At 36.5% G+C, this 25,219-nt stretch overlaps 1 protein-coding gene across 4 annotated transcripts in view; it reads left to right on the forward strand.

Moving 5' to 3' along the window:
- The first annotated feature begins 387 nt into the window (after positions 1–387).
- The window catches only part of LOC106078038 (homeotic protein caudal-like), a 29,922-nt gene continuing 5,090 nt past the window's right edge, over positions 388–25,219 (forward strand). For 2 of the 4 annotated variants that reach the window (XM_056039621.1, XM_056039624.1), the window contains exons 1-4: positions 388–871; positions 1,373–1,732; positions 4,492–4,695; positions 7,528–7,759. In XM_056039621.1, coding sequence (XP_055895596.1) covers positions 1,562–1,732; positions 4,492–4,695; positions 7,528–7,759 — 607 coding nt within the window. In that variant the 5' untranslated portion in view covers positions 388–871; positions 1,373–1,561. The remainder of the gene's footprint in view (positions 872–1,372; positions 1,733–4,491; positions 4,696–7,527; positions 7,760–25,219) is intronic. The other 2 variants (XM_056039622.1, XM_056039623.1) reach the window with 2 other exon arrangements.

Genomic DNA, 25,219 nt, shown 5'->3' on the forward strand with positions numbered 1-25,219 from the left:
ATCATGCCTAATCGCTGTGCGTTAGTCAACAAATAAGGGGGGTGGGCGTGGTCTGATACGACCTGGAGAAATGCAATTATTGATCCAGTGCAGGGGGGACCCTGTGATTGGCTGTTTTACGACCAGTCCCGCGCGGCATAAATTATTGCTCTACTGACACTCGCGGGCCTAGGACAAACACAAGTGTCTGTGTCAGAGTGTGTGTGTGTGTTGAAATACTTCACCAGTAACACTTTATTGTTGTCCACCCCCCCCCTACCCCTGAACCTCTAAAAGATTCTTCTCCCTACGAATCTTCCTTAACCTTTGCACCCCCTCCCCCTTTACTCTTACTGTCAACAAAAAAAAAAGTTGGTCTACTCTCGAACCCAGACCCAATGTAACCATTCCAACATTTCTGGACTCAATTATCGCACAACTTTTTTTTTTTTAATTCTATTATTTCGTGGGATTCAAACTTCAAGTCACCCGTTTTATTTCTTGCATCGTTGTTCTCAGCACCACCTTATTTATACACTTCGCTGGAGTCGGAATTTAAACTTTTATGGTGAGCCTTGGCTAAAAATCTCCAATCACTGGATCCGGTGGATGTGTTAGTGGATTATAACTAGATCTAGTGCTACACTTGGCCGACTTTCTGCTGGACGGATACTTGAAGGAAAGTTTCTGTTTTGTGATCTTGCCGCTGTGGCCACTATTTGAGTACATCCGGGCAACTCTCCGGTAAACTTCGCTTCTCTCTTTCCGTCGGGAGCAAGATTTAGGGTCCGTTATAAAGTTGGCTCTTTTATTGAGACAGTGTCCGCACGGCAAGTTTTTTTTTTATTAAGCCTACAGTTAACGCCTGGAATAAATATTCACCTTGTGTGTGGTAATATATATTTTGTTCTCATTTATAGCTAGCGAGCGCTAAACATTTACCACCGGCTAGTATAAATATTTATTCGTCATTTACTAATATTTCATTCGGCCGTGACATATATTGCTCTAATTATAAATTTATAACCTGTAATAAATGGTGTTTGATTGGAATGTAATTTCGCCACCTTATCAATTAAATTGTTGACTTAACATTAATACGAGACTCTGTAGATGCCATCTATTTGTCACTTCACTAATTAGTTTAAAATTAATTGCGTCTCAAATCAAACACATCGTATATTATACTATTATATTATACTATTATAGTTTCTATTCTTTTTTTGTGAAATTAAGAGAAGATGTTTCATTAACAAGCCCCTTTTAAGTATTACTACTATTGGTCTATTAGGGGGGGGGCGGAGACAGGGCAAGGGTCGTGGAGATTTAGAAGATTGAAACTTAATGATCGATAGACTTAGTGCATAATATTGATTAATTTTTTCTTGTTCAGATTTGAACATTACTTTGACGGAAGATTATTTGTGACCTGTTGAAAGTGACCTAGCACATCTAGTGTAGGATTGTGCTCAATAACTTAGCCTGCTAATAGGTGCTCCGTAAACTGACCACATTATTAACTAGCAAGCTAGATCCAAGCTTGTTGACCAGAGGCGGCACTTACTAAAAAATATTTCAAATTATGCCCGAAATGGCATCAGTTTGTCCAAGCGGCAGCGGCACCCCGCCTACGGTCTATGGAGGACGGGGCCCCCAGGGATTAGGCCCACCTCATGGATACTACAACCATTGCGGATATCCAGCTTCGTCACCTCATGTTCAATATTCTTCTGAGCCTTACAGCCCATTTCAGGTAACTTTTAATTGCAATTTCAGTAGTTTTAAGTAAAGTTAAGCCTACATTATCAATTCTTTGTTGTTTTTTTTTTTTTTATTTGGAATTTAATTTTTATAGTTAAACGGGGAATGCAAATGCAGAGTGTTGTGTGTGTATGTGTATTGTGTGTGTGGGAGAGATGTTTAAGTGTCTGTATTTACTTTATAACAATTATGCTAAATGATCACACATTATGTTTATATAATCTGAATTCATCTGACTTAGAGAAGCAAACTATATGTAAACATTGGCTTACAAAACTTAATCTTCAAGTAATATTGTCATTTAAAAAAAAAACCCACTCCTGTCGTTAGTCTGTAAATAAGTTTTTAAATAAAGTAAATTTCCTTATTTTAAACCTTGTGATCTATAGGGCAGATGATGTTAAGGTCATCTGTTTCTGTGGCCAACGGTTAACGAGCAGGGTGTCATGTGGCCAGCACAACGACCAATTGCCTTTACTTTCCTCAACTAAGTCATCTAGCCGTTAGAGTTAGGTGGACTCAAGGGCCCCCTTTAAAATCCCGAAATTCAAAATCCCAGTCTTTAAACTAAACTTTAACCAAAATGTGCCTGTCATAACATTATGTCATTATCATCATCAACTGTCATCATCAGAGGACATCATCAGTCTTTTTGGTTCTTTTTGAAACCTAATTATCTTCAACGCAGTTCAACCCACTACTTCTCTCGTAACAACAATGGCATGAGAAAAGTGTTTTGATTGTAAGCATCGGTTTACAAATCAAACTCTTTATTACACCCCTAAAAACTCTATTCAATCCAATTAGAAGATATAAAACTTGATCATTATTCATTTGAGATTTTGGTAACATTCGAAAAAAAAGGGTCTTGAAAAGATTATATTTGTATAGAACACAACTTACAGGTAAAACACTTATTTACTACAGGCTAAATCTCAGCCATTAGTAAGCCTGCTAGGCATTGATTACTGTTAGAAACTCTATGAGGTTGAAGAGGATCTGTATTATAATAGTCTAGTTGAACTAGTGTAATAATAAATAATAATAATATCAATAATACACATACTTATTACCTGAACCTAGCATTAAAGGTAACAGTGAGATGTCCTTTGAGAAGACTTTATTGATTTCAACTAGATCTGGAAACAGACCTGCACTCCATCCTATTTCTCAGTCATAATCAAACTGATCGGTTATCGATTTTATAGGATTCTAGAAAAGATTTGTCAAGCGAATATCGTGAACATAAATATAGATGGGAAGCTAGGCGCTGAAACAAATAATGATATTAAGGATAAACTAAATAGAGTTTCACGCAAGCGTCAAGGATTTAAAAGAAAACAAATATTTGGGATGAATACTTGTTTGGAATGGATGACACAAGAGACGCCAATTAGTGGTGATAATAATCTTGTATTAAGGCCGCATATACACTCGCTTTCAAGTCATTGCACTATTTAAACTTAAGACGTTTTATTCCGTTCCTTAAACAAACCAAGTAGAGAGGAAGGCTGCTAGGAAGGAGAAATTATAACTCCCCCCCCCCAAAAAAAAAATATCTAAATCAGCCAATCTAGCAACAGGCTCATGCCTTGAGAGAAATCAGTCTTTTCAAGCACAGATCGGACTGTTCCTCTTCGACCACAACTAAGGAAATTATTATTATGAAAATGAAATAACTTAACATTCTCTGGGACTGCCATGGTTGAGCTTCGTTACAAGGGAAATTCCCTGTAGTCCTTTTAACAGTGTCCACTGAGAAATTTTCTGGTGTTGTGGCCGAGCAGGTTGTCATGTGGTCAGCACAACGACCAACCGTCTTTACTTTCCCCAACTAAGTCATCTAGCCATTAGAGTTGGGTGGACTCAACGCCCCCTTATAAATCCCGAAATTCAAAATCCCAGTCTTTAAACTAATGGCTGTTCTGCAGCAGTACTGCCCTATGACATACAATAAGGATCCTCTTAGGAATGCTTAGGGCCGCTTTGAATGTGTCTGTGAGGTTAGTTGACATTATCCAATCGGCTTATGTAACAATTGGGTAGATCCCTTCCTTAGTCACTTAATCTCCTATTATTATTATTATTATGTTAGAAAAGAACGAGTATTCATTCTCTGGTGCTGCAAGGTTCGAGTTTCGTTAAAGGGAAACAAAATTCATCGTAGTCCCTTTATCAGTTTCCACTGAGGAATTTTCTGGTGATGTGGCAGGTCTGCAGAAGTACCGCCCTCTGACAGGCAACGAGAATGTTCCTAGGAATGTTAAGGGTCTTGAAGGTATCTATGAGGTCATTTGTTATTATCCCCTCGGTTGATATGACAATGGGGTATATTGCTGTTTTAGATAATTTCCATAAACGCTTAATCTCCAAGCCAAGGCTCCCATATTTTCGTTGTCTTTCCAGCTCAGTTTTTTTTTGTTTAAATTATGAGATAGTGGTACGGCGATGTCAATAATGGTAGCGGCCTTTTCTTTTTATCGATGAGCAGCAAATCAGGGCGATTAAAATGTACCGTTTTGTCAGTCAAAATAGGCCTATCCCAGTACAGTAGATGATCCGTATTATTATTATTATTGTTATTATTATTATTATTGTTATTCTTCTTCTTGTTATTATTATTATTGTTATTATTGTCGTTGTTGAACCAAAAACTCAATTGCTTTTTTTTTCTTTACCATTTCCGTTTTTTGTTGTCCCCCCCCCCTCCTTTTTGCATTGGTCATAAAGTGGACACTGAATGTGTTTCAGGGCTCCCTAAATGACCAGCAGCCCCACCAACAGCACCTCGTTCACCCGCAGCAGCTTCACCACCAGCAGCAACAGCAGCAACCACAGTCCTGGGGCTACGGCCCTGGGATGGGCGTGATAAACGGCAGGTCTAGTCACGGCCCCCTAACAGACGAATGGTCTCAGGGTTATTTATTACCAGGCGGGAGCAGCACCCCGAACCAGGTGAGTTCATTTCTTTCTTGGTCAGTTGCAAGCATGTTTTGTATGTGACGAGATGAAAGGATACCAGTCAGTCGGATGTTCTCTGAGTTGTCTTTTCTCTTCCCCCCCCCCTTCATTTTGAGACCTTGCGATCTATAGGGCAGATGATGTTAAGGTCATCTGTTTCAGTCGTTCTTGGTTAACGAGCAGGGTGCCATGTTGCCAGCACCGACCGCCAATACTTTCCCCAACTAAAGTCAGGTGTTAGAGTTGCGTGGACTCAAAATCCCAGTCGTCACCGTGATTCGAAACTAGGACCCCACGTTTGGAAGCCAAGAGTTTAACCACTCAGCCACTGCGCTCTCTTCTTTACTTAGAGTTAAACAAAAAGATTTAAATTATGAATTCACTTTTACTTTTAAGGTTACGGTTTAACATTAAGGTTCAACTAATGCTTTCCAATGCTACACATTGAAGAAATGAAGATATTTTCTATATTTTAATGTTAGTGTCAATATTCATATATTCTTGACTACATTTTAGGTGTGTCCCATTAAAAGACCCTTAAAAAACAATAATATTAAAGTAACACAACACCAGACTATGGCATACAACACTTGGACAAGATTACGGCCTCTTTATTTAATATATATAAAAAAAAAACTTCTACATTTATTGCCTCAAATTTGTAGCTCCAATGTTTCATTCGCCCACATTTTCAACAAACTATTAAGCGGTCTAAAAAAAATTCATTAAAAAGCATAATGTTTTTGTATGAAATGCAATATATTATTAACAGGCCGACATTTAGTATAAGCATGAAGACATTTTCAAGATCTTAACAATACATATAATAAGACAAGAAATATAATAATCTCTACATTATGTAGTACAATTGAATAAGAAATACAAAAAGACGAGTGATATATACAGATTGTAGCGAAGTAATCTGACCGTTTATATTACAATACTGATGAGTGCTATGTTAATATGTATATATATATAAAGAGGTTTAGTATGAAATGTATCACATTACGCTATAATAAAATTATTATTATTTATTAGACCTAATATTTATTTAAAGTTTCTGTCACTGCCACTTTTGAAATTTATTAAAAGGGAAAAACCGCACATTGTAGTTCCCTGTCAACTGAGAAATTAATATAATTTTAATTTTGTATAACATAAGAATGATTATTTATTATTATTAATTGTCAGTGGTGAAGGGTACGGTCGGGGCTTTAACTTTTTCTCTCCTAACTGACGATACCAACGTTGATTCCACTAGAATATGGTAACAAATTACGGAGAGTAAGAGTTAAGTTACCTCTACAAAAATAATAATTAGTAACTGATAATTTACTGTTTATGACCGTTGAACATTGTCTTACATTTTATAAACCTAAGTCGTGAATATGCTTATTAAAATGTGTTCCACGTAGTTGGTCGAGTGGTATACGCCGTAGACAGTCTTCTCGGTGGTCACTGGTTCGAACTCCTCTCCCCGATGTCCCCCAAAGTCATGGGGGAGGTTAGGGCTAGGATGTGTTAGGGTTAGGATGTGTTATCAATTCTGAAGAAACATGCGGAATAAAAACAAAACCTATCAAGTACAGCACTCTGCTATTCTAGACTAAGCAGTACTAGATACACTTAGAAGCTGTTGTATTATTGGTGGATATAAACAAAAAGATATAAAAGAAATACATTGATACAATGAAATAAATCCATGAACGTAACTACCATTCCAACATAAACATCAAACAGCACATCAACATAAATAACAGCACAGACCAACATACTTGACACATTAACAGCTATAACAACACACACCAACCTAAGTGACAGCTCAACACGAACAACACACCCAGGCCAGTGTTTGCATACAACGATAGCTAATTTGTTGCTAGAAAATTGTTTAGTAAATTAATTATACTTGTAAATAGACGACTTTACACCTTCAGTTTGTCATTGGGTTGTTGGGTGTTTGTTGTAGAGTGTAGATATAATATTATTCCTGTCTCTCCCTAAGTCATCAAAAACAACACTAATATAGTCAATCTTCATACAAAATATATATTTTTGTGTATATACTTAAAAAAAAAAGATAATTACGTCCTGCGTGTTTCAATCTAGTCATACATGTTAATCAAGTCATTTGTATACTGGTAAAATCTTGCAACCCATTCCATGCTCTAATACCACTAATGAAGAAGTATTTATATAAATTCGTCTTAGTATATGGAACAAGAAATGCGCACTAATGTTTGTGTCTTTCTAATTATTTTTATTCCGTTGTATTTTTATATTTGAAGATTTTTATTAAGTGTTTTATTACCTTTAATAATAATGTCCCTACAATATACATTCGTTATTGTGTGTTATTTATATCTAGTTACAAATTAAGTAATTTAAAAATGTGATATTTTATCTTTTTTATTCATTTATTCATTTTTATTCACGTCTCTCTCTGTTTATATTGTACAAGGAAATGTATATATACAAAGAAACACTATAATCTTATAGTTGTCAAGTAGAGATATGCATTCATTATAACCGATTGAAGGGGACTTCAGACAAACAAATTATACAATTTAGACAAATTCCAACTTTCCCCGACTTTTTGTTTACATGAAGAAAATGTTAGATCAATTAGGGATTGTAATAAGAAATAATAATAATAAATAAAACAAAAGGATGAAGCCAGTCTGAAATGTCTAGAGATGAATTACAACTAAACTTTTGACTAGCTCTAAGAAACTGTCGAAAAGCCATGAATTGTTCAGGAGTGATGCCATTAATCGACATATCCATTCTATTGTAATATAGTTTCAATGTTGGTATCTTTTTCAGGGTCATTACAATTATCCATATCGCACTCACACTGCACTGGATTATGGATCTCCTTTGCCCTCGGTGCCAGAGTCCAACCACCAGGTCCTGGACTGCTCCCCGTCTCCAGAGGCACCAATGTCGCCCGGGGAACACTCCGTGAACGGAATGGGCGGCGCCAACAACCAGGGCGCCAAGTCGCTCAGGCCGCCCTACGAGTGGATGAAGCCTACGACGGGACTGCCGCAGACAGGTGAGTACCCTAGCTTTAAATGGATTCCATAGTAGTCTGTGCTCATATTTATTTTTTATTCAAGCGGTGTAAATGGAAGAACGAGAAGGGACATGTTATTGATGGTAAAATATAAATTAGAATGTTACTATAGTCTATAGGCATAAAGTCATCTAAGATTGCTATTAATTTTTGCTAAACTCGATAATATAATATTGTGCAAAAGTAGCTTTCTGGATACCAACATGTATTGTTTTTTACATTTTTATAAGCTACAAAATTATTACAAAATTTCGCTTTTAATTGTTTGCATATTTTCTCACTTCTCTATTTCTCTATAATTATTCTTCTAACAAAATGGAATACATATCTGAGTACCAGAAGAAAAGGCTAATAAAAAAATCTATGAAATATTAGAACATAATTATATGCTACAAATTTTTTATTCCGCATGAGTGGTCATCATAAGTGAGCGATTGCTGATTCCGGAAGTGGGAAAGTACATAGTAGCCTACTAGACGTAATGTAATGTAATGTTTCATTGATGTGGCTTTGTGTCTACAAATCATTGCCGCCCCTTCATTGTTTCAGCCCATAGCTTTACATTTTCATCGTGCTCTTTCCAAATTTGTAGAAGTCTCTTTACGATAGATTTACATGCACCGTAATTACAGCTTTCCAAACTTGTAGAAATCTCTTTACGATAGATTTACATACACCGTAATTACAGCTTTCCAAATTTGTAGAAGTCTCTTTACGATAGATTTACATGCACCGTAATTACAGCTTTCCAAACGTGTAGAAGTCTCTTTACGATAGATTTACATGCACCGTAATTACAGCTTTCCAAACTTGTAGAAGTCTCTTTACGATAGATTTACATACATCGTAATTACAGCTTTCCAAACTTGTAGAAGTCTCTTTACGATATATTTACATACACCGTAATTACACCTTTCCAAATTTGTAGAAGTCTCTTTACGATAAATTTACATACACCGTAATTACACCTTTCCAAATTTGTAGAAGTCTCTTTACGATAGATTTACATACACCGTAATTACAGCTTTCCAAATTTGTAGAAGTCTCTTTACGATAGATTTACATACACCGTAATTACAGTCTATAGGCAACACAAGCTATTGTTTTGGGTCCGCAAGAAATAGAACTTTTTTTTTAGACGAGTTCTTCCCCATCGGATTTGTTAAATTCTGATAGCAATACATTGTTACAAATTCATACACTTTGAAGTGCACCTAGCCCTAACTCCAGATGGAGACGACACTGTAACCAAAAACACTGACCACTTGTAATTGGTTTATGCAAAGTAAATAAAAGCATGTCAATTAAAAAAAAACATTTCTTTTCCCTCTAAAAACATGTCAGAGCAATGTTAATGTCCTTATTAGATCTACAAGTATTAAGTAGCGAGACCTTGATAATATATAATCTATTTGTAAACTTTTTATATAAACCACACATCTTGTTTGAGACACGGCGCACGCGGTCCTGGTCTTTGCCAGATGGCCATTGGTCAACAGATCGGTGTCAACCCGGCAGACGTGGTGTCAATCCTTGCCTGAAAGTGAGAAAAAAAAAACACCCGAAAATCGAGGTCAAATCTATTTTTTTGACATGTTTATGACTTATAAACACCAAAGTATTATAAAACACAAAGTCATCTCAATGTGCTCATTACGAGTCTATTTATAGGCTCCACGAGTTAGACATATAGTAAAGAACAAGAAAGATAACCCAAATATTGATCCCGAGAAAATAACATTTGGCTGTCAAACTCCCAGACATAATGCATGTCACTTTCTTTTGTTTTAAGATGGACTTAGTATTTGGGTCTCTATCTTTTATTCTCTTTAAAAGAATAGAGGCAATAAAAGATGAGATTTGGGTCCCTACGTCCTCAATGGTAGAAACACAACTAGGAACATTCTATAATGAGATAGAGTAGATTTCTCAAAGTATGTGAATACAAGGACACTTGTTATTAAAAATGTACCAAACTAGACTCCTACTGTAAATGTTTATGTGCCACCAGTGTCATAAATACGATAAACATGTTGAATATAAAAGAGGGAAATAAAAGGAAGAATATAGGGTAAGCATACTATAGATCAGAGGCGTAGTGAGTAAAACGTGCGTCCGGGGCAAGAAACCTTATTGGCGCCCCTCCCACCGATTTCACATGAACATCAAATAGAAATTTACAGCCTATACATAAAAAGTATTTAATAATAATATGATAAAAATAACCTTATAATGTAGTTCTTGTTATCTACAATAATTATGTGTGCACCTCATTTTGGCTGCCTCGTGAGGGTGTCGCCCGGGGCATCGTTCCCCGCCTTGCCCACCCCTCACTACACCCCTGCTATAGATGCATGGCCGAGTTCAGACTTTGTGCACAGCATTGAGCTTTTATCGTGTATTTCTTCCTTACAATGCACTTTCTGTCATGACAAATGCATGCGTTTTTTTTTAAATAAGAAATATAAGGAAAGAATAAGAAATATAAAGTGAAAGGCTCTAAAAATATTGACGACTGGCAGAATCACATGGACCCATGTCGATGTTCTCAATTTAAATGTAAAATAAATCCAATACAATTAAAAGAAAAATGATTTAGAGCCCCCAGTAGTGGCAGGGAGTGCCAACGTGTATTACAACCTCCTCAAAAATTTTAAGAATATTCATGAAAAGAAAACATTAATATTAGTCATAAATAATTCATTGCTCTGATCAACATATGCAAATGAGGCAAATGTATGAAATTTTGCAATGTCCTTTATACGTTACATAGATTGATAATTTTATGTTTGCCAATATTTTCGGGATTTGAATGAGCAGGCACTTTGTCAACAGTTAATGAAATGTTGTTAACTATTTAAATTTAATAGTTAGGAAAATAATACTACTATAAAGAAAGCGAAGAAGGGGGTTATATGACGATGGTCTGTTGAATGACCAAGGTTGTGAGCTATGAGGTTTGACGACAGGGTGTGAAGTGATCGGCCCGGTACCGTACCTGGTCCGTTACGTCACCAGACGCGCCTCCACGAGGGATGTCATGCTGACCTAACGGGCGGGGAAGCACTCTGCTGGTAGGTGTTAGCATGGATCTGGCACGCGCAGAAGTGAGTTATTGGAAAGTGTGGTGGGTAGGAAGAAAAAAAAAGGCAGGAGGGGGGTGGATGCATATAACCTAACCTCTAGCTAAATCATAAGTACCATTATGTTTTCCTGTTGAGTTCGCCCCGAAATAATGGCTCTTACTCTAAAGCCTTATAATGGTCATACATAGGAGGTCAAAGTGTCTGGTGTAATTGTGTGGCACTGCTCGACAGCCGCTTAGAGCTAACAGACACCAGTAGTACCGTTATTATACCGGAGGAACTTGTTAAGGGTCTGCTGAAACTTTCAGGGCAGGTCAACGCGATGTCATACAAAACAATGAATGATAAATGTAGGACTCATCTCTGTACCAAGACGAGTGTAAGAACACTAAATGCCATAGTGGCATTGCTCATTGGCCAGTGAGCATCTGAGTGAGGCATGAGGCATGTTTATGATCTCTCCAGTTACAAATTATGATTTTGAGGCTTTTAAGAGAACACAAAAAAAAACATTAAAATGTTAAAGGCCTTCATGATTATGAATACAAAAAAAAAATAGAAAAGGTCTTTATAATTTTAAATTAAGAAAGAAAGAAATAGACTAAATGAAAAGTTATTTTCTAAATCGTGTAATATCCCCCTTGAGTATTCTATAAATTCATGTATTGTGTGAAGTGCTAGGATGTCGTGTAGAAGAGTAGGTCATTTCAGCCATTTATTTTCTCTATTGCACAAAGTATTTAGATGATAATAGATCTATTTCTACTCAATTTATCTTGAATGAAGTATTGTGTTGCATACCAATTCAACAAAACCTTTTTATTCAACTATTTTCATTTTCAATATTATTATTAGCGACCCCAGCCCCCCCCCCGGAAGGGGATTAGACGCTATCGGTTTTGTATGATTTGTCTGTCCGTCCGTCCTGCTTAGATTTCGTAAACTAGAAAAGATATTGAAAATTCTTGAGGCTTTGAATAAGAGATTGACTCTTTACAAAACAATTAAATCAATTAAGTAATCATTATAAGACATCAGTTAGGTCAGGTTCACATCTAACTTCACCTTCACTTTCACCTATCCCTTGGTCTGCTGGACCGTTGGGGCACCACATGAGATCGGTCAACCTTCTTTCTCCATTCTTCTCTGGCATTTGCCTTTGATTGTATTTCATTCTAATATTCTTTCGGAAAATATTGAAACCTGTCTTATTACCTGCCTGGGTGGACCACTTCAGAAGCGATTTTGAGTTGTGCTTCCACACAAACTGTCTTTGTAACCTTGTTATTATTATTATTGTCAACTTATACATTACACAATTTTAGAAACATCATTACCACACCTACAAATACGTATGTTAACTTGGTCGCTCAAATTAATGTTTACTTACTTCTAACTAGCCTTTACATATGAGCATAGCAAGGCGTCTTCTTTTTACAAAGGTTATATTAATCAGTCTATCTGTCTAATAAAAAGATTGTACACGATATTTCTCCCACACCCAATCTTGGATCAAGCTAAAATTTGGCACAATTATTTCTTTTACCAGACAAAATAATAATTATTTAAAATAACCAATTAGTTAATTAACTATTGATAATTAGTTTTTTTTGTTTGGTATCGAACAAGGGAAAGAAATTTTACTTGACGTATTTAGTAATACAAGTGAAATTAGTCGCTATCAACTATGGAGAAGGAAATAGGTGACCGCTTTAAAGTTTAAAACTAGCAATAGATAACTATTAAAACTTTTATTTTCAAAAGCACTTCCTACGCACAGTGGTCTGTTAGTACGTGGGCTTGAGGAAGCTAAAATAGACTTCAGCCATCGAGTTCAAATTCAGGTCGTTTCAATTTTTAAAAAATAAATGCATTTAAAAGGCGATCATGGTAGCATTGAAACAGATATCTCTTGTTAAACATATTTGTAATCACACACATGTATAATTGTTAGTCTGGAACTCTAGATCTATTACAAATTTAATTACGGGATTGATATAAGACTAATTAGTCTACGTGTCTGTCTACGGTAAGTACCTTTTTTTTTTTTTTTTTTTTAAGTATTTCTTAAAAAGTTGTAGTAAAAAGTGGTAATGGGTAGTAAGCATAAAAAAAGAATAATTGCTACGTCTGGCATGGCCGTGTAACAGTCAAGTTTAGATCTAAAACTATTTCTGTTTGCACTTCGGTCAACACAGCACAATGTTACCGAAGCTAAAGAACACATCACGAGTCTGTGTAACATGCAACAGTGAGGTAGGGTTCGAGGTGGGGGGGGGGGTCGCTGAAGGTGACAGAAGGCGCTGCGTGTTTGAAGTCTCAGCCTCGCTAACGACAATCCCTTTTTTTTTTCTTTTTGTCTTTGGAAGTGGCCCCGATAAATCAGAGGCTACCCCTTTTTGATGTTGGGTCCACCACGCGAACAATCAAAGCCACATAGTGTGTGCCGTGTGTCACTCTGTAACCGTACAAGATGATCTAGTGACTCGCCGTGACAGGGAAAGACTAGCAGAGAAGGAGCGGCGCGGTGGGGTCGGGGACCTCATATATAAATAGGTAATAGTGGGGTAAAGATGGGCGCGGCCCTGTTATCTTTTTGAACCCTTGCTAAGAATATGTTTTGTTTTTTTAAGCATAAGTATACGTATGTTTCGCTTTAACAGCAATCATATAACAATGTAGGGATCGTAGGCTGTCGACCTGAATTTCTTTAATGGCACAATATTGGTTAAATTTTGTATAATATTGCGTTAGTGCAGTGATGCCTAACCTAATTCAACCTGCGGGCCATTTTAATTTCCGAAACTCGTGTCGCGGGCCACACGACCATAAAGGTAAAAAAAAACAAACAACAAAGCGACATAAAATTGACCTGAAACTATTTTATTAAAAACCCGTGGGTCTAGTACTTACATTGATAAATTGGGATATTTGAAGGTTATCTTAAATCTACTTTTTCTACATACCGGAAAAACTGGCTTTATTTCTCTACTTAAATTGTTAGCAACATTGTAGCTAGCCTTAATACTAATTCATTTTCTTGTCTCTTATTTTTGGTAAATACCGGTATTCCCAACGATTCTCCAATCTCTAGGCGTAGTTTAACAATCTTTTATTCGCGGCTCAAACCAAAAATGCAGTCATATTTTTTAAAATGCTGTTTCTATGTGTTTTTTACTGAAACAGCTACACTTTCTCCATCAAACACATGTGTTTGCTTATTATCATGTTCCACAAAAAGATCCGTTCAATTGTTCTGGTAGACTCATAAATTCCCATTTACTAAAGACAAATTTTAACGCTCGTGGTACCAATCCATCAGAGAAAAGGGAGGGATGGAGGGCCCTAACGTAGGTAAAGATATATTTTACAAACTTTTGTTTTTTTATAGGGGGTGGGAAGATTTTATACACTTTGAACCGACGTTTTGGCGGGCCGGATGGAAGCTCGTCACGAGCCGAATCTGACCCACGGGCCGTATTGTGTGCATCACTGCGTTAGTGAATATTAATTAATCAGAGGAGGCCTTGGGAGTGGCGATTGGGAACGCAGGCCCCCGAAATACCGGAAATTATTATTATTTAGTTTGTTAATTTTTTTTTTTAAATGCAAAATAGTATGTTACGTTTTATAAATTCTACGTTTACGGCTCCCTGGCACGTGTATGTTACACGCCCGGGGCCCCAAGTACTGATAGTGCCGCCTCTGGATCAATGGCTTTTTTCTTTTTTTATTTTGTGTTTTTCATATGTCCTAACATGTTTTAAAGCTATTTAATATTACTGTGCTCATTTATTTTGGCTTTCCCGAGTCTTTAAACTAGTTTAAACTCTTGTCCTGAAGAAGTGCAAAGATTAACTCTGTGCATATCAAACCAGCTTCCTTAGGCTATATTTTATTATATCTTTTAACTATGGTTATTTTAAATGTTGTTTTTTATATCTAGTATCATTAACAAATAAAGCTATTGATAATATTTAAATCATAACTCTAGTTACCTGTTAATTAGGCCTTGTAGCAGCTAGATCAAGAATTCCGAAACCATATTTTAAATTTCGGCCTTTGAAAGAAGGCGCTAAGGTTACCTAGATCTTTTAAGAAAGTAAAAAGAATGTTGGTGTCGTTGTGATGGCTACATGACACTATCGTTAACCTTGGGTCATAGAAATAGATAGGGCCTATACGTTACATGGGCATCCCCCGAACGGTAAATCGCAAGATATGAAAGTGGAATCTTTTTTACTATTATTATTGGTTTATTGAGAGTTTTTTTTTTCTGTGAGTGGTGAGGGTCTCCGAGTGAGGACAGAGCTAGCGGACATTTTCCCACGAGAACATTTTTAGTTGGATCCTGCTAAGGTGTAAACACTGTCCAGTGAATGAACGGTGAAAGCTATTGTCCAAGAGAGACTTATATCCACAGGGAAGAGAAGAGGTGTGCCGTGCCCACATTTGTTGTTGAATAATCAGCAATTTGTTGTCGGTTGGGTGGATCTATATTGAAAAGGGGGGGGGGGGGGTCATCTGCAGCGACAGTGTATGGGGGGTAGGTGGGGGGTAGGAGACAGGTTTAGATCGTCGAAAACCTTTCTCACGATTCAGGTCGAGATCGAAGTCTCAAAATTTAGGAAAGATAAAAATCAACTTTTCATATAATAGGAAGATGAGATATCATGGTATTTAAATAAAAAATTATTGTAGCTTTTTAGCTTGCATACAAAATGTCTTTTAAAAAGATTTCACGTTTCACTCTCATTAACCGTGGACCGCAGAAACAGATGACCTTTACATCTACAGATGTCTTATAGATCGCAACGTTTTAAAGGGAAACTTTACTTTTTAATCCAGGAAACGTTTTAAACAATCGTTGTTTATACTGAAAAAAAAAAACTGAAAAAAAAATCTTAAAGGAACTCTCAGACATTCTTCTGGATGTTAGAATTTTGTGTGACTTGTGTACAGGGCAAAGATAAGTTCCTCCCAGTAGATAACATCTTGGTGAAAGGTTTTAAAATAAAACTTATGCTAACAAGAGTGTAACTCATTTGGAACGTTGCGTAGCTAGTACCAGTACCAGGGTATTGTATAAAGTCGGACAGAATCTGTTAGTCCCTACAATTATTGCCAAACAAATTCTCAGATCATTTTCAAAACGTTGATGCTTATGAAGATTATAATGTTTCAGAATCCGTTGGCTGCTTGAACGATTGGCGGTACAATGACTTACAACTCTGAACTAGCATTTTAAATATTAAACTTATGCGAGAAAACAAAAACTTGCTTTTTTTCGCTCACCAATGAGCTTTTGGCACTTGACAATTATTATTTGTAAATAAAAAAACCCTTAAAAAACCTCCGAAATCACATTAACATTAAAATTTGCTATCTATTTGTGAATAATATTTGTTACAATGAGAAAAAAATTAATAACTGCTATTTGACTTTATGCAGAATTAGCAGATACTTTATTGAAATTTACTGTACAGACATTGTTTAAGTACGTACCAGTAAAAATAGTGAAACATTCAAAGGCATGCATGCATGTACTGGCCTAGCTATATACTCATAACACTAGATAGCAAGTCTTATTTTTTCGCTTATCGACAAAAAACCTACTGACTGCTGATATTATATGCCAGTAAATATCTTTCCAGCTGCTAATCACTTATCACATTTCGATTAATGAAAATCTTATTTAAGGATTGTTTTCTTTTCAAAATCTGATTAACGAAAATTGAACTAAATCTTCCTTCATTGCGTCTGGATCGTTACCCGCTCTCAGAGGGTCCTTGACATCCGTAGTCTGATTTTTAGTTCAATTGTAATCAATTTTTTACGGATGTGTTTACAATATTACCCGTAGCCTGGAGGAATGGGGAAGGGAGAGGGGGGTTGAGGGAACACAAGACATGGTAAGGCACGGCTGCGGATAGGTACACCGGTACGTGTTGACACTTTTTGAAACTTGTGTCTGACCGTTCTCTAGCTGGGGGGGGGGGGGCTGTGCATGGGGGTGGGGGGATGAATGTCCGGGGAGGGAATGGGGTAGAGATTATCGTGGCGTTGGTTTAGTATGGCACCAGACATGACTTCATCATCGTGTGACCCGTTAAGTGTCATTCTGTTTTAGCTAGACAGTTGACTCTAAAAGTCAATAGGCAATACATGACAAGAACTAAACTGTTTACTTTGGTAGATAAGTACAGACGGAATGAACCTCGCGATGTCTGTGGCAGCCTTAAATAAAGTCCGTTCATTCGTGTACACATTTTTTTTTCCATCAGGTCTTTTCTATAACTGACCATAAAATGAGCACCATACACTCACACACACACACAAAATCTACTTATAATCAGTATAAGGCATAATACTGATAGTGCATTTAAGATTGTGTGCTTATATGATTGTAGATTTACAAATGTATGCACGTTTGATTGCATATTTCAAATTGTTTGTTTGTATGATTCTATTTCTTAGGTTAGAGTTAGGTTTAGGATTGTATGCCAGGGCTACACTTTGAAGTACCTTATATCTAAGTCTTGATTTTGACTATTATCGCTTATTGCAAGTTAAAACATTTGATATGTCATATAAATTGTCATGTTCGCAAAAGGTGCCAACATTGTTGCACTTGCAATGTTATGAGTAATAAACATTCTATGACCTTATCGTCATTTCAACAGAGAACAGAAACTTTCAAACTTTTGTTATCTATTTCAGAAAACATTTCTAAAAATAGGAAATATTTGTTACCCCCCCCCCCCAACCCTAGATAATATAGACAAAGATAGCAACGAAACAAAGTAAACATTAAATTTAACTAGAGGATCCTTCAGTGGGAAATTAAGGAGGGGGGTGTTAAGACAGAGGGGGTATAAACCAGTCGATTTGTCGTTCTTATAAGTGTGGCATGTTTATTACAATGTTGGAATGTACCCGGTGACATCAGTCCGTCTGTCACGGTCAACTTGAGGGCATGTCGAGATCTAGCTAGTTCTCGATAAGTCATAAAACTTTCGGTGTTTAAAACTTACTTCCCTTTGTTTCAAGCATGTTGGCTTACCCCCCTTCTTTTCCTTGGGAAACGTAATCAATTAATTTTGATTCTTGGGAAATTAAAGGGCGGGGGAGCTGAACCTATACGCGATTTCTAACCAGTGGTCGCTGACTAGATAACAATATTGAATTTAGACCTGATTAAATAGAAATAACAAGAATATATTTATACATATTATAATTATTAGAAGTTTCACTTTGAGATGTTCATGTCACAAGACCTTATAAGATCAGTGCATCTGCTACTCTGATAGCAACGAAATAACAAATATCTTATGAGACAAGGCCAACGACCATCAACTTTGTAATAAAACCTTTTTCTCTCCTGATTGACGATACCATCGTCGATTTGACCCCATTATTATTATTATTATATTATTATATTATTATTATTAAAAATTAACCACTTTTGGATTTGTAAACTGTTATTTGTTCTATATAAAAAGGGCATATATTTATCCAGTGCGTTTTTTTTTTCTGTACAACAATAGGTGCCGGTACTAAGTGATGGATTGCTAATATTTGCTACTAATAAATTAATAATAAACGTTAAAATGCAAGATAAGTAAATTTCCTCCCCACATTGAAAAAGGTGCCGGTACCGGTGCCGGTGCGTACCGTCACAAAAAAAAAAAATGACTGCATTTATCTATACCAGCTATAACATTTTCTGATTAAAAGAAAACCATTACTGAAGTTTAACCCTAAAAGGCTAATGAAATACAAATGGGAAAGTTAATAATTCCTTCTGACCATTTCAAAATAATTACTGAGAGATAGAGTTCAATGTATTTGTATAATAATTGTTTCAGTAAAGACTATACACTAAGACAGGAGTGCCTCTCCAAATCTTGCTCCACAGTCACAGGAGTGTTCTACGAGATAAACCTTAGTCGTTACGACTAATGGAGGCCAACAAAATAGTTCTTGAACATAGGCGTAGTAGAAGTTGATCTAGATGGAGGATTACACGTCATCACTTGCTAGCACGGTGATCTGGTGGAGATCAGATTTAGCGCTGTGTGTTGAAGTCCCATGGATGAGGTGTCGCGCCATCTTCCCCTAAGGCCACGTAACGGTTTTGCACCTCCGTGTCCAAACGCCCCTGGAGAATAACGCTCCGCCGCTGACTGAATGTGTGAACGTGATAGGGAAACAATAACATCGGCGGCGCCAGTCTTCTACGTCAATTTTTTTTCTGGCAGACGAGACGTGATTTTATTGACTTAAGACATTGACGTTTGAAATCACTGGACTGGAAAATTTTACTGTTACAAAATGTTATAAATCAACAACATCCTGTTATAGTTAGAATCTGATAGGCTTCAAACTTCTTTTGTTTGAAAAGATTTTCTTTACTAATTTGTAATATTTCTGAAAATAATTAAAGCTGTTTTATCACAAATGCTTCTATTGAAACTTTAATGAAAACAGTTGGTTACAAGAAAAATGGCTGTAAATTATATAGCTGTTGTATTGTCTAAAGTCATTGCATTGTAATGATATGGCAAAAGTAATTAAAAGTCGCTCTATAGTAATTAATAAGATGAAATTGCATTTCCTTAGAAAAAAAAAGTTATCATCTGATAAATGAATAAATAATTGTAGTTCGACTTCTGTAATTGAATCAGAATATGAATCTAACAAAAAAAAATCAAATTAAAATAATATCCAGTGAATAATTATGTTACACTGGCATAATGAATGTTCCACAATTTTATTTGCTATTGATTAAGAAAAACAAAAGGGCTGTTAAGTGGGAGAGATGAAGCAATTAAATACGAGAGATGGTTATCACTGACAGTTTTTTTTCCCATTGTTTTATCAATATTATCACGTGACCGTTCGTTTTGATGAATGAGTCCATTAGTTAAGATAGACACTAGTATATATTATAATCCTAATCGATACAAATTCTTTGAACACATATAAAAGCTTAGGTTCTACATTTCTCCGTGGATGCATTTTTTCCCTTTTTTTTATGGAAATGCTATTTGTCACTTGTCATTGTTTCTTCCCTGTCTATTTATGACATAAAGCCAAGATGGACTTTGCCTTTCAACTGTTATTGTTCTCACGTTACTTTATCATCGCTTCTGTTTTGTCCCATGTAATAAGACCCCCCTCGAAGTATTGACATTTCTTTTCTATATAAACAGGATGAACAGAATTATTATCTCCCCTTTGATTGAGTTACCTGATCTTTACAGTTAGTTTTAAAGGTGTTGAGTTTTTTTGTGTTCCATCGGATCTTCTTGAATAACCCTTAACACAAACATTTGTTGATGCTTGACCGCTGTCCATTGTTCTGGTATTTGGAGTTTTACGACCTCTTGGCTAACCGATTGTCACATAGTGACCAGCTAGCTAAACAATAGGGGGTCCATCCATACTGCCGCGTCCTTTCTTTTTGTCAGGACGTATTTTGACTTCGACACCTAATTGTACCTGTCGATACCCCCAAATTGAATTGGCCAGTTCGGCCAGGTATGCGCTGGAGCGGGGAGGGGCGTTCGGATGCTGATGAAGTGTTAAGTTGTAACGGAGGAAGCGCGACAGAAAGGAGATAGAGAAAGTGATATGCTTGGAGGTCATTAGGTCACATCCGCTTATTTCTTGAAGCCCTTGATTACCTCACTTTTGGCTAAGCGGAAACAGAAACTTTGCCTAATTACCAGCAATAAAAACTCTTTTCAACGTAAAAAAAAAACCCCAAAAGATTGGCGTGGCTTAAAACATTCTTTCTACCAACAAGGAACATAATCACATTCTGTTTTGTCCTACCTCATTCCTTGTCCTACCTGTTTCCTTGTCCTAGCTGTTCAACTTGTCCTACCCGCCTCACGTGTTCCAATTTTCTTCTTATTAAAATTAACAGCTCCTTATATGTGTGTGATTATTTGCTCAATTCAATTATTCTAGGCTCCTTTTTTTCTTAATTCAGATAACAGCAACTGCTAAATGCTGAAAAACTTTTGTGGTGGACTTTTAAAATCTTCAATGTTTGATCTCAGTGATTTAATCTTTGATATCTTTCTTTCCCAGCATCGGATGTTTCTTATTAACAACGTTATACAAATAATTTTATCTCTATTGTTTATTTATATGGTTTAGACAAACCTGCATATGCTTAAACAACAAAGAAATATTTATTGTTGGCAGACGTTAGTATGGGTTTGAAAGAAAGATGGTAACAATAAATTAACAATGAATTATTTTCATTATATTAAATTTGGACGGTGCGCCATATGATATAGCCCTTCCCCCCTTTTCCATTACACATATTCTTTTGACCCATGACTTTTAGTCTCTCTTTAACGCCCCACACTCAAAAAAAAAAAAAGTTGTACATAATCACTGACCTAACCTATCCCTTAGTCTGTTGGACCGTTGGGGCACCACACAAGACTTCTCAACCGTCTTTCTCCATTCCTCTGTCTTTGCCTTGGATAGAACCTCTTTAAATCGCAGACCCGTCCATCATTTTCTTGTTGTCTTCCCATCGCTTTCAGTATGTCTGTTCTCCTTTTTTCCTGGAACTGTTCCCTGAAGGAAGGAAGACCTTGAAATATGGCCCTTGTTTTCTTTTTTTTTAATAGTTAGCAGGTCATCGTGGAAATATGTAGGTCGAAACTGGGTTTGTATAACACTACACTCATACTTAATCTTCGGACTCGAAGGCATTGACATTACTATTAGTTCTATAAGTTACGCACAAAAAAATGTTCATGCATTCGCTTACGAAAAAGGGGGTTCAGATTTAGCTATTACACATTTGTATGTCGGCTTTAAAAAAAAATATGTATTGAGACATAATTGCGAAAAAGAATCATTTAAGGGAGAAATTAACCGATGCCGTTTCGATCTTGATGGATGCATATTAGTAAGTAATAACAGGTTAAATTTTCGTAATTTTTGTGTCCACCCCAAGTGGAAAAATTTGGGATGATATCTGGGATGATATATATGGGATGATATCTGGGATGATATATTTGGAATGATATATCTGGGATGATATCTGGGATGATATATATGGGATGATATCTGGGATGATATATTTGGAATGATATATCTGGGATGATATCTGGGATGATATATATGGGATGATATCTGGAATGATATATTTGGAATGATATATCTGGGATGATATCTGGGATGATATATTTGGGATGATATATCTGGGATGATATCTGGGATGATATATACGGGATGAAAATATCGATTGGTAAACGTGATTGTTGTTTTCAATAGTTTTATGATCAAAAATTAAACTCTTCAAAAAGATGTTCATTATCACATCCACACCCAACATGTGAATAGAATTATGCAACGCAAAGAACTCTGTTAAAGCTACTTAGGTAGTGAAAAGTCCAGCAGACTCAAATCGACCATGACCATGTGCCCTTGAAATAGGTCGCTCTTACGGTCATTAGTAATACAAAGCGTAAAAGTGTGGAGGGTGGGGGGAGGTTTTCGTGCTGCCCTTAGGCGCTAGAAACCTCTCCCCCCCCCTGCCATTTTGCCAATCATGGGTTTAAACTTGTACTCAATTATGTATATATGCAATACTAATTATTTTGATATGTAGTCGTTGACAAACACTTTATATGTTTCATAGCGATAGAACGACGTAACAGACATAAAACATCTATTTATGAAGTAGCCTCCGTAATAGAAATACAAGTGCTAAACCATTTATTTTTTTACAAATTACTTTTATAGTGCGCATCATTCATTCTATGCTCAATACGATAAAGACATCTATTTGGTAAGGCTGTGTGGGCGGGTGGGGTAAAAAAGGGGGGGGGTATCCGGGAGAAAGCTCTTGTCCAGCCTTATGCACTCAGCAAACATAACTCAACTAGAGTCGGGATTCCATCTCTAGCCTCCACACCCCCTCAAGATAAACACTTTTCAAATTAAGAATATATCACAAAAACAATACCACAAGAAAGTAGAAAAGGTTTACCAGTTTTCATTTCTTTTCATTTAGCGTTGACCTAGATTCTAGGCTATAATGATCAAGGGATTATTATATAGACCTATTTTTTTCTTCTTGTCTCATGCCATTATAATTAGATAAATGTGAACTATTTATGTTTTTGATACAAAAACTATAAAAAATGATGACGTAATTTTAATAGCTGACTAGAATGTTACTCATTTAGCTTCAAGCGCCGAAGCCTAGGTCCGGGACAGGAAGTGGGCGGCTTTTGAAGTTGACTCCCCCTTTTTTTTTCGTCAATTCTGATCTTCCGGTCAACGGGTGGTGATTAGGTGGGGCACGAGCGGTCAGTGATTCAACGTATCAGATGACCGCGTCGGGGGAGCTTTCTTTGTTGTCTGCGGGGCTGTTCCCGCGCGAGAGGTAATGGATACCGAAAAAAAAAAGTAAAGTGAAAAGGAGGGGGGGGGTACAAGATGACCCGATAGATAAGAACTCAATACAGTGTGCGCTTGCTGGGTGTGTGTGAAGTTGGTGCTGCCGATGATGCACCCTGTAGTGGCGCATCACTGCTGCAAGACTTCCACAAGTGGCCCTTTTGATCCGCGCGATGCGCTGAACATGAGAACCATTCAGTCATGCAAGATAATCAGAACTTTTTACTTTCTCTGTATTACTAATGACCATATGACCGACCTATTTCAAGGACACATGGTCAATTAGTCTTCCGGACTTTTCGCTTCCAAAGTAGCTTATACTTGGTTCTTTACGTTCAAAATTCATTACACATTTGTACAGACTTTGATATATTTTTTAAATCTTTTTTTTAGCGCCCACGAAAGGGGAAAAGTTGATATTAGTTTTCCGTGAAATGTCTGTTCGTCTGTCCGTCCGTCCCGCTTAGATCTCGTAAACTAGAAAAGGTATTGAAAATCCGACATCATAATATTTTAGTCAATTCAAAGTTCTAATGTAACGGCTACTTTTTTTCTTTTCAAAAACCGAAAAATCTTATTTTTTTAAATCACTTATGCAAGCAGTATTTTCATAAAAATACACCACTTTTACAACTATTCACTATTTAAAGTAACAAACACTGGAGCCTCTTTTGTAGGGCAGACTGAAATTTACTAAATTTGTAACACATTTATGCAAACGGTTTTTTTTAATTTTTGTCGGAAATTTTTTATTTTTTTTTTTTTACATTTGTATTGCTAAATTATATAAGTTCTGTCATACTAACTTCTAGATTTACACGAAAAAAATGTTTACTTTTTTTTTCAAATAGAAAAAAATTATTTAGTATGCATATAAGTTGGACATTATTTAAAACAACAATTAATAAGTAATTTTTCATTTTATCATGTGAACTACAATATTACACAGTCCCTGAAGAACACACAACTAAAGTCATTTTTTTTTTGAGGAATTAGAGATTGACCATTTACTAAGCAATTAGATAATTAGTTATTCATTATAAGACATCAGTTAGGCCAGGTTCACATCTTTACATTTACTTTCCTCTATCTTTTGGTTTGCTGGACCACAGAAGATCTAAATCTGTCAACCTTCTTTCTCCATTCTTCTCTGTCATTTGTTTTTGATCGAATTTAATTATGATGTTCTTTCTGAAAATATTGAAACCTGCCCTTTTACCTGCCTGGGTGGACCACTTCGGGGGCCAATTTTGAGTTTGTGTTTTCACACAAACTGTCTTTGTAACCTTGTTTTGTTAGGGTTAAGGTTAGGGTGCTTAGAGGACACAATTGTTGCTAAAATTTAGACGAAATTTTCAAGAATAAATTTGTTTTTGTTTAAACCAGGTTAATGGAACATACGAAAGCACAAACAGAATTGAGGAATTATACTGTATGAAAATAAAGAAAAGATAAAAAAATAAAAACGAATAAAAAAAAAAAAAAATGTATTAAGATACTCATTGACCCCCCCCCACTCATACATCAAATAGACCAGTGTTTCCCAAAGTGGGGTACAGGAAGACTTTGGAGAGGGTACGCGTTGCACCTCATTAACTATACTGATTTTTAAAATACCTGGGGGGGAGACGGAAAGAGAGAGAGGGGGGAGAGAGGGAGAGAGAGAGAGGGGGAGAGAGGGAAAGAGAGAGAGGGGGGAGAGGGAGAGAGAGGGAGGGAGAGAGAGAGGGGGGAGAGAGGGAGAGAGAGAGGGGGGGAGAGAGGGAAAGAGAGAGAGGGGGGAGAGGGAGAGAGAGAGGGAGAGAGAGAGGGAGGGAGAGAGAGAGAGAGGGGGGAGAGAGAGAGAGAGAGAGATTTGAAATAAGTCGTCCTCCAAAATTACATCAATGTCCAGTTTTCCTCATATGGCATGTCG

This window comes from Biomphalaria glabrata, chromosome 8, assembly GCF_947242115.1.
Source record: "Biomphalaria glabrata chromosome 8, xgBioGlab47.1, whole genome shotgun sequence".
In the NCBI taxonomy this organism is placed as follows: Eukaryota; Metazoa; Mollusca; class Gastropoda; family Planorbidae; genus Biomphalaria; species Biomphalaria glabrata.